Below are 11,071 nucleotides of genomic sequence, written 5' to 3' on the forward strand. Positions count from 1 at the left end.
TTAGTTTCTCATTCACAAGTACTTTGATTGGATCTTGATGTAGGTTGGCTCAGACCTTGATATTTGGGCAATCAAAATCAAAGGGATAAGAAGGGAGTACTGTGACTACACGTTTGAAATGCAGCCGAAAATCCATGGAGGAAGTGAAAAGGAAAATCTTTTTCATCATCAAACAGTTTAGGCATCCCATTGAAATGTGAAAGCATCCCTTGTCCTTTCCACTCTTTTTTTGTACTTGGTTCTTTGTCCGACTTCCAAAAAGTTGAAAGCAACTACACCCTGTCCCTTTCTACACCACTCGTTTTTTTTTTTTTTTTCCTTTTCCTTGTTTATTATTTTCCTCATTTTTCTTTTGTGTTATTTTACATGTTTTTCTCTCTCGTTACAACTTACAAGACTGCAAGCCTAAAAAGGAAGGAGAGGGACTGGAAAGCACAATTTCTGCTCTTTCATGGTCGCTTTCGTTACCATTTTCGGTGCTTGTCTTTCTCTCTGTGCGTCTCGTTTTTCTCAGTTGTATACATTATCTATTCTCTTTGTTATTACTCCTAATAATCCCACATTAACAGCTTTCCTTGTCTCTCTCCTCTCGCACTGTTCCAGCCACAAAGAGACCTCATTCTCCCTGTAGACTTTTTGGTAGAGCTGTTTGTCAGACAATTAAATGACTGGGAACTCCAACACAGGCATCTTCTGGTTTATCTTTCACCCAGCGCGTCTATAACTATCTATTTCCGCAGCTGTTTAGTTACCAAATTTCTTGCTTCAATATACTTTTCAACCAGCAATTTTCCCCCGCCTCATCTGAAAGATTATCCGCAATTGGACAGCCTGGAAGTTACCAAAGACAAGATTTTTTGCCTCTTCGGAGCTTGGTTTGGTACTAAACTTTTGCTCTTTCATGCCCTACAATCTATTCCCGTCTTTTTTGCTTTTCTCTTTCTTTCTTTTTTCTGGAGGTAGTAATTATACTATTCTATAAACTCATATTTGCAATTTTTTGAACCTTTCTTCTAATTATTGGGTTCTTGACCCATTATGTTGCCATTAAAAACCATTCCCTTCTTTCTTCTTATATCCTGGTTTTGAGGGGTAGAATTTGTTGAAATCTTTTGTTTTTGATAGGTATTGTTTTGGAGTTAATTGAGGGGGTGTTGAAATCTTTGTTAAGCTTATCCGTACAAAGTACAAAATTTTATGAGCTGGGTGAGTAAGTATGGGGTTATTTATCTTGGATGTTGCAATTCAAATCATTGACGGGAAGAAGGCATGCTGTTAGAATGATATTTGTAGGGATGCATTTAATTATCGATTTTTATTCCTAGAAAAGAATGGTGATAACTTGTTACCGTTTCCGGAGTTTCTCTTGAATAACATATAGAAATTGTTTTTTTATTTTATTTTATTTTATTTTATTTCAATTTAGATAGCAAAGATAAGCTTGTTTATGCAGCTTGAAGTTGAAATAGTTTATAGGGGTGACATAAAAGAAGAAGAAGAAAGAAAACGCTTGCATGTGCTTCGAATGAGGATCCTGACTACTATGATGTGTTAGTTTTAAGCGTTTGAATAAGTATGGAACTTTGACTTGTCCATGAAATATATGACTAAAACACCATCAAGAAGGCCCTTCCTATTGCATATTCCCTTCGATTTATTCCTGAAATAATTTGCTTCCAACAATAGCTTGCTTTCTGGCTCCCATAATTAGTACCTTACTTAAGACAGTAATTACTAATGTGGAAATATCTTCATTTCGCTTAAAGTATATGATGGATATTCAATGCAATTCAGGGGAAAAAAATCTTAATGTTGCTTCTGAATTCGTTTTTTCTATACTTGAACTGTATGTCCAAACAAAAGAAGCAAGTCATCCAAAATTCTAATTTATGGGCTTTAAATTTCTTATTTGATTCTTGGATAAATAGTTTATATATATATATATATATATATAAGGATTCCTTGGATAAATTCTGTTATGAAAGATCATGTAAATAACAGAACTTTTATGGGCTATAACCTAAATACGTCCATGAAGTTGGCTGAGTTGAGGCAAGAAGTTATTCCTCACATTGCTTCTGTTGTTGATTCTGATAGCACAGGAGTGCATAACACTAGAATTACTTGAGGGCTCTGTGTGATGGAATCATCATCATCATCAGGATCAACAAAGAGGGCTCGAGCAGATAGGAATGGAACCCAAATCCCTTCATGCTTGGTTGATGGATGTAATTCAGACCTTAGTAAATGCAGGGATTATCACCGACGTCATAAAGTATGCGAAATCCACTCCAAGACTTCAAAGGTTACAGTCAGGGGTCAGGAACTACGGTTCTGCCAGCAGTGCAGCAGGTAAGAATGATAATGTCTATAGATATAGGTCCAATTAGATTTTATATACTCTGTTCATCTTTTCATTGTATAAACTATATGTACTCCTATTCCTTTGTGTCTTGCTTATGATATAATCTAATCTAATTCTAATGTGTTATATTGCTTCATCCATTGTGGTTATAAGCTTTTTATATATTACATGATTACTAAAAGCAGTGTCTATAGTCACCTCTTATAGGCTTTTTATTTGTCTTTGGTATTAAGGTTCTTGCGCCAAAGTAAATTTCTCTAAGCTTATATTAGGCATTCCTAACAAAATTGTCTGGGGTGTCATGTTCGTAGCTTAAAGCGTGCAAATGTACAGGACATTGCATTCAGGCTACACATACCTCAATCATGGTGTTATGGGGATTAATTCTTGACTTCATGAGTAAGTCCCATTCGGCTGCTCAGCATTAGCTGCTGTCAGTATTCAATATGCTTCAAAGTTTAGGAAGTAGGAACCATTGTTCCAGGTGGTACCATTGCAGAACATTTTCTCCTTTCTTGTTGTTAAATTATTCTTGTTCAAAAGTGATATCTACATATAAACATGCACCTCTTGCTTAGGCAAAGAATTTTGGAACGTGCAAGAAACTATTTTCCCATGATATATCCCATTTTCTTTATTCTGCTCAAGTTCTTGATCTTTTACGTGTCTGTGTGGATCAGAATGTAAGATGAGGACGAGCCAATATACATATAGATATTTATATATTTAGAGAGAGAGAGATAGCTAGTGATTTGATATGCTGTAAAGATAAATACAGGGTTATCAATGAGCTGGAGATATGATAGTGATCCCATTTATAAGAATAATATTTGGCATGAGATCTATGTAGCATCTGGATCCATCTCTAGTAGGATTCCTCTTAACAACACATTTCGTTTTAGTACTTGCAGTAACCATTAAGTGTTTTCATGAAATGAAAAATATATGCTATGAACTTTCTTCATAATTTGCAATGCCTGGTATGTATTTTTGGTTGGTTTGGCTCACTACATGCTTTATCCTCTCCATTTTTATTTGTTTATTGCCATCTCTTTTCAACGAATTATATAGGTTCCATTCCCTGGGGGAGTTTGATGAGGGAAAGCGAAGCTGCAGGAAACGCCTCGATGGACACAACCGACGACGTAGGAAGCCTAAACCAGAGTCCCTGTCCCTAAATTCAGGAAGGCTCCCCTCCAGCTTCCAAGGTTTGTTTACTGCTGTGCTTGTAAAGTTTTCTTCCATTCCCTTCAGTGGCAGGTTCTTATTTTGCTGCTTTAGTGCAATGGTTAAGATACCATGCTTATGTTTGAAACTTCATCGTTGCAGGCACCAGAATCTTAACGTTCGGTGCTCCACAAATATTTCCACAAGCTCCTGTAGTGAGCTCTCATTGGCTCGGGGCTGTCAAAGCTGAGACTGATGCTGCTGTTCTTTACAATGGCTATCCACAGTTGAACTTTTGCGATAGGAAAAGCTCAATTCCGGATTCTTTGTGCCACAATTATAAAGGAGGAAAGCAGCTTCCCTTTTCACAAGGCTCTAGCTCCTCATTCCCTGGAGCATCTGTCTACCAACTGCATCCGGGTGCTAATTTTGCATCCAGCAACACTAGCAGCTGCCAGAAAGTGTTCCATAATGAATTAAACCGAGTCGTTGACTCTGACTGTGCTCTCTCTCTTCTGTCATCATCATCACCAGCTGAGACTCGGCAGGTTGGTTTGAGCCAAATGGTGCAGTTCAACCCCATTCCTTCGGCTCAGTCCTTGGTCCCCAGTCTGCACTATAATGGTTTAGGAATGGAGGGTAAGACTGTTTCTTCTTCTTTGGTTGATGACTGCAACAGCAATGCAAACGTCAATTGCCAGGGTATGTTTTCAATTGTGCCTGATGGATCATCTGTAACCGGACCTCACCAGACACATTGCTTCTTGTGGGAGTAGTATATTCCATTTCTACCTCTCCTTTGCGATCGCTGAAGTAGAGCTTTTATTAGCCGGGTGAATCAGACATGAGATATCTACTATGTTTCTGAAATGTTAGCTTTTTATGTTGTAAGAATTGATGGTCACTGAAAAATAGGGGATTATATAACGTTATATGTGCATATGTATGCTGTTAGAATTTAATCACAATAATCTGACTATTTTCATAGCAAATTGAAATTGTGGGAGAGAAACACATACCTTCATTTCTTAGAAGATGAGCTTGCCATCTCCTTGATTTCTTGTGATGTTTAAAACAAAGGACGAGTGTGTGCGCTGTTTAGGCCAGACTATGGACTTGAATGGGCTAACTCCATATATAGAGTGTGAGGACAAGGGCTTCCTCAAGTAGTCCGTCCACCCAAAGAACATAAATACATTTTCTTTCCTCGAAAAGAAGATAATTAAGGCACCTTAAGTGACCTTAAAAGCTACTCTCTGCTTGAGTTCTCTTTGATAATTTCAAACATGGGTGTGTCAAATGTTTCAGAGAGGAATATTATATCAGACTAACTGGTCCCTTTCTTGAAATTTTAAGCAAAATATTGAATTTTAAAAAATGGCAATTGAACCTTAAGTTATCAAATTTTGATAAGATTAATCTTTCACTTATCGAGAAGTCTTATACGGCTTAAAACAAACTTATTCTGAGCTTTATAAGGAGTTATTCTACTCCTCTTTATATTGTATCAGAGCAGGATAACTTATGATCGATGATAAGCTTCTGCGACCTATCCACGATGATTGTACTGGAAAAACCGGCCCACTCGTGAGGGAGCGTATTGAGAAGTCCAACACGGCTTAGAAACACACTCATTCTGAGCTTTATAAGTAGTTACCTAATTCCTCCTATTGGACATTTTAAGGGGAGAAATTGGTTTCTATATCACTTAATAATTAAGATTGTAGGAATGAGTTATTGACAGAAATATGCAACTCTTGTGGTAGAGACAGTAGTTGGGACAGTATCATCAGTCGGTTACCTGATCTTTTTTCAAGCACAACATCATCCTAAATTGACCCCTTTTTGGTTGGTTGGACGGGCGGTTCTTTTTTTCTCAAGAATATTTTGTAAGTTCCCATAAATGTGAAACGAATGCTACGAATAATGTATATGAACGAATCAAACGAGAGAATCCCAACTCTAAATAACCATTTGATTCCAAGAAATAGAATGTAGATCGATAAGCTTTCGAGAAAATCAAGTATTCCCTAAACCAAATGGCATTTTAAAAGAAGCTTCGTGGGGACTATAATATATAGCAAAAGAGTGAGATACACATTAACATATTCATATTCATATATGCTTACGAGTATATGTATTCCCCCAGTCCATAGAATATATAGCCATGGAAGAGCCCCTCATCTCTCTCTTCGTTTGAAAAGAAAATGCGATGATCACTAAAAGAAAGAAAAAAGAATGAGAGGTGATCAACAGTTTATGAGAGGGTCATGTCTTTAAGTTTAAACTAATTAATAGTTTGATGAGATTTTTGTATATGATATTCTATCATTAAGAAAGAACTACATTTGGGTCATTATTGAGGGGTACTGATACGCCAACTCGTGGATCTGATGGCGGAGAATATCTTGGGCCTCTGGATGTGCGCCACGTACCAATTCATTTAAAGCATCGAATATATACTCAACTTTGAAGCGAAAAAAAAAAAGAAAAAGAAAAAGAAAAATAAGACACCTCGATATGTTTTAAGGATAATGCTTGTTTGAACTGATAGATGAGCAATGGTTGACTGATTTTTACTTTTTATTTTTTTAAAATTTTTTCTTAGCGATTAGGTGAATATTACTGAGTTTATATATTTTTTGGAAAAAAAAACATTTAAAGATGTTAAAAATAAATAAAAGAAAAACAAATATAAAATAAAACTTGAAATGCACTCATTGGTTGGATTATCGGTAGGGACATCGGTTCCAGTACCATTGTCCTATGTTTCGCAAGGCCAGTGTATGGGACTCTTTTGAAATACATGAAGAAAAATCAATAATGAAATGTGGCATTAAGTTTTTAAAAATATGTTAATTACCAAATCTTTTTTCAGCCATATAAAAGAAGAATTTCACGTTTAAGCAGGATTGGAAGAGAAATTTAGATGTAATCTATACAGAAAAACTCTAATCTCGAACTTGCTTTTTGACTAAACTCCTAATATAACATTGATGTCCGGTGATGCTCAATATAAATCGAAGTTTAAAGTAAATTTTAAATTAGTCATTCATAATTATAATATAATAGAATATAAATTATTTTATGAAATATTTTCAAAATAAAGTTTTTTTTTAAATTTATATTTAATAGTACGATTTAAAATGAGGTCTCAATACAAATTTTATAGCTCAATTTAGTAAGATCTTAAAAAATTATTTAAAATATAAATAATTTATTATATAAAATATTAAATTTAGTATTATGGGGCCTTGCACACTTTGAAAAATATAAATGTTGTTTGAAAATTTATTTAATGAAATGTTTAAATTAAAAAAAAAAAAACACTTCATTTTTAATTTTGGAGGCCTTATATAGGATGGGGCCTTAGGCAATAGCCTAAATGACCTTACCATTGAGCCGACCTTGATTCATGTGAAAGCTTACCATATCAACTAGTTAATATTTAAAAAAAAAAATCGCGACAAACATTTTTCGAGACTAATGTGGTTTCAATTTATAGCGTGTTGCATGTTTAACTTATCTAAATTATTAGATGATGCCTCGTTCTTATTTATTTGAAAGTGAGAAATAAGTGGATAAGAATATGTAAATTTTATTATTTATTTTATATTTTAACACTTTTTTTTCTTGGAAAGAAACCTCATATCATTTATAAACTTAATTCAAACATATATAATTGATCAAACCACACCCTGACATAACTTCATTTGGACCCTCATCAAACCACGAACTCTCATTTTCCAACAAAACAGCCAACTTGCTTGCTACATGCGCAACCTTATTAGCAGACCTATGAACAAAAGAAAAAGACCATTGTGCAAAATTTTGCCTTGACAAATTTGATATCTTCAATCACTTGACCCAGCCAAGACTCATCTGCAGTAGAAGAGAGAACTGCCTCTATAACTAACTTAGTATTCCCTTTGAAATGAACCTGATGAAGTCCCAAATCTGCACATAACTCCGTAGCATTAAGTAAAGCAAGACTCTCAGCCAAGAAAACCAATTGTAAAGAATTCATTGGAGTAGAACGGCCAACCTGCATCTTCCCCCTAACATTCCTAACCACAACCTTCAATCCCACGGCCTTCCCTTTGTTTTTATCTAAACTTGCATCAAAATTTACTTTGAAAGGAGCCCTCACGCTTGGTTGCCAAATCTCATCCATTGGACCTCCCTGCGACATAGCCTTCGAAATACCAGCCACTTGATGCACTTGAACATAATCACTCAATTCATTCTTTGCAAAAGTTAATACAACACCAGGACTTTTAAGAGAATCATTAAAAACAAAAGCATTCATTCTACACCATATTCTGTAAAAGATGACAAAAACCAGATCCAACTGATGTGAATCTAATTTTGAATACATATTTGACCACAGTTGGTCAAACTTCCAAAAGAACTCATCCACTTCTGAACTGGACTAGTTGCCTCACCCCAAACATCACCAGATGCAGGACATGACCAGAGCACATGCACCACCGATTCCTCTTCTTGCTTGCAAATGGGGCGAAACACATTTCCTATCACTTGTTTCTTTGATAGATTATCTTTCGTAGGCAATATATTATTTAAAGCTCTCCTAACGTTTTCCGGAACCCCCAACTTCCAAACCTTCTTCCACTAATCTGCATTTCTGGCACCTTCCGAAGGTTCTCCTTATTGCTGACACTTCAACATAATATCTTTATAATAAGCACTTTTAACCGAATATTTCCCATTTGCTGAATTCTTCCATATACGTTTATCTTCAGCTCTACTTCTACTAATTGAAATAGCAAGGATTAGCTTTGCACCCTCTTCCTGAAAAACTTATTCCACAAGCTCCTTCTTCCAACACCTCAAGTCTTCATCAATTAACTCATCAACTGTAGCCTTAGGAGCCAAAGTATTCACTGTTGTCTGAACCTGATATGAAGATGGACTAGGTAAACACTTATCTCTCCAAATCCTAATACTCCTCCCATTGCCAAATCTCCAAACAAGTCCACTTTTAATCAAATCCATACCAATTCCATAAACTTCGCCATATAAAAGAGGAGCTTGACCCCACTCTAGCCTGCAATAACTCCTCATTCTTTAAAATTTCTCTTTTAAAACAGAAGCTACAAGAGAAGTGGGTTCTTTTAGAAATATCTAGAGTTGTTTAGCTAATAAGGCTCTATTAAAGATATTGAGATCTCTAAAACCCATCATTCCCTCGTTTTTAACCTTCCCAAGCCTGACCAACTCTTCCAATGAATACCTTTCTCATTTCTATTATGACTCCACCACAATCTAGTAAAAACATAGCCTCCATTTCATTTAACAGATTCCCAGGTAGTTTAAAAACACTCATTGTATAAGCTGGAATAGCCTGCAATACACTTTTAACAAGAATTTCTTTACTAGCAGAAGATAAAGTATTGACCTTCCAACTATTAATTCTTCTCCATACTTTCTCCTTCAAACCTCTGAAAGAAATATATTTGGACCTTCCTACCATAGTAGGAAGACCCAAATACTTATCATAATTGTTACCTAAGACCCCATCTGCCTCTGTAAAATAAAATTTCTGGTATCAACCCTTGTATTAGAACTAAACAGCCAACTTGTTTTATATTTATTTAAAGTCTGACCCGAGGCTGATTCATATTGAGACAACACCCGAGTAATATTAAACCATTCCTCAATAGTAGCTCAACTGAATATAACACAATGATTAGCTAAAAGTAAATGATTAATCCTTGTACCTCCCCTTGCTACTGTAATCCCTTTAATAAAGCTCTAGCTTCAGCATCTCTTAGAAAAGAACTAAACCCTTAAGCACAAATCAAAAACAGGTAAGGAGACAAATGATCTCCTTGCCTCAAACCTCTTGAGGGAGTAAATCTATCACTTGGAACACCATTCAATAGTAATGAATAACCTACTGATCTAACACAATTCATCACCAGCCTCATCCACCTCATCCCGAACCCAGGTTTCAACATCATTGCCTCAAGATAATTCCACTCCACCCTATCATATGCCTTAGACATATCAAGTTTAATAGCCATACCCCCCTCACTACCTTTCTTCCTATGCCGCATTGTATGTAATAATTCATAGGCTATCATAATGTTATCCTTTATAAGTCTCACAAGTAAAAATACACTTTGATTCCAGGAGATAATCTTATCTAAAACACCCTTCATTCTATTAACCAAAACCTTAGAAATTAGTTTATAAAGAACGTTGCATAAACTAATAGGTCTATATTCAGGCACTGTATTAGGGGAACTTACCTTTGGAATCCAAGCAATGTATGTATGATTTAACTCTCCGGGCATCTGACCCTGTCGTAAGAAAACCAACACAGCTCTTGTCACCTCAGGCCCCACTATCTCCCAATGATCTTGAAAAAAATCAGCCCCAAAACTATCAGGACCAGGGGCTTTAAATGGTGACATTTGCTTTAAAGCTGCCCCAACTTCCTCACTAGTAAACTCCATTTCTAATCCTTCACGCCACTCTTCTGTGACCCTAGTATTAACCCTTTGTAGGCACTGCTCAATAGAACTTTGAGTTAGATTAGTCGATTGAAAAACTTGTAAATAATGCTGTCTGAACCCTGCTGCAATAGCTTCCTTCTCCACTATGCATTTACCATCACCATCTATAATTTGCTTAATGGTATTCTTCTTCCTCCTTTGGTTCACATGAGCATGATAAAGCTTCGTATTCCTATCACCTCTTGCTAACCAATGTCTTTTGGCCATTTGTTTCCACTTAACATCTTTGGCCCAACTCAGATTGTAACCTTTTTTGTTCAGCTAAAGAATCTGGGCTTTCAACAGATTGCAGAACACCTAGCAACCTTATCTTCTCCCTAATAGCAGCCGTCCTAACCCTGTCAATATCTTTACTCCATTTCTGCAATACACTTAACCAATTTAGCTTGAACACTACCCAACCAAACCTCCCTAATGCTGGTTCGACCCCATTGTGAAGAAACTAAAGATAGGAGTCTTATTGGTAAGGTTTTCTAGGATCGTATTGTGGAGAAGGATATTATTGTAAATACGATGGGAAAAATATGGAAAATTAGCAAAAGGAATCTTTCAAAGAAGTAGAGAGGAACATTTTTGTTATCACTTTCGCCACACATGCAGATAAAAGTAGGATTTTAGATGGGAAACCGTGGCTTTTTTATAACAATCTGTTCACTTTAGCCCCCTATGATGGTATCTTGTAATTAAGTAAGATAACTTTTGATACTAAAGTTTTCTGGCTTCAACTTCATAATCTGCTTTTGGGTCGAATGACAAGGGATTTTGGTGTTCAGGTGAGAAGCTATGTGGGTCGCATTATTGAAATGGATGTGGAGAAGGATGGTATTGGGTGGGGTAATTGTCTTCGAGTGAAGGTAGAAATTTCTCTATGTAAGGCGTTGGCGAGGGAACGGTTCATCAATATTGGGGCTCAGAGGTTGTGGGTTTATTTTAAGTACGAGAAGTTGCCCAGGTTTTACTTTGATTGTGGTTGGATTGTGCACGGGAAAGGGGGTTG

The 11,071-nt window shown here is 36.1% G+C and overlaps 1 protein-coding gene across 6 annotated transcripts; it reads left to right on the forward strand.

The window, feature by feature from the left end:
• The first annotated feature begins 346 nt into the window (after positions 1 to 346).
• On the forward strand, positions 347 to 4,524 carry LOC122311846 (squamosa promoter-binding-like protein 18). Of its 6 annotated transcripts, none has more exons than XM_043126585.1 (5): positions 347 to 494; positions 604 to 880; positions 2,098 to 2,352; positions 3,437 to 3,573; positions 3,695 to 4,524. In XM_043126585.1, the coding sequence occupies exons 3-5, from the start codon at positions 2,141 to 2,143 to the stop codon at positions 4,306 to 4,308; spliced, it is 963 nt and encodes a 320-aa protein (XP_042982519.1). In that variant the 5' UTR covers positions 347 to 494; positions 604 to 880; positions 2,098 to 2,140; the 3' UTR covers positions 4,309 to 4,524. The 6 variants fall into 6 exon arrangements, with proteins under 6 accessions (XP_042982519.1, XP_042982520.1, XP_042982522.1 ...); XM_043126586.1 differs by having other exon boundaries at positions 362 to 494; positions 570 to 880; XM_043126587.1 differs by having other exon boundaries at positions 459 to 476.
• Positions 4,525 to 11,071: the final 6,547 nt, after the last annotated feature.

This window comes from Carya illinoinensis, chromosome 5 (genome assembly GCF_018687715.1).
Source record: "Carya illinoinensis cultivar Pawnee chromosome 5, C.illinoinensisPawnee_v1, whole genome shotgun sequence".
In the NCBI taxonomy this organism is placed as follows: Eukaryota; Viridiplantae; Streptophyta; class Magnoliopsida; order Fagales; family Juglandaceae; genus Carya; species Carya illinoinensis.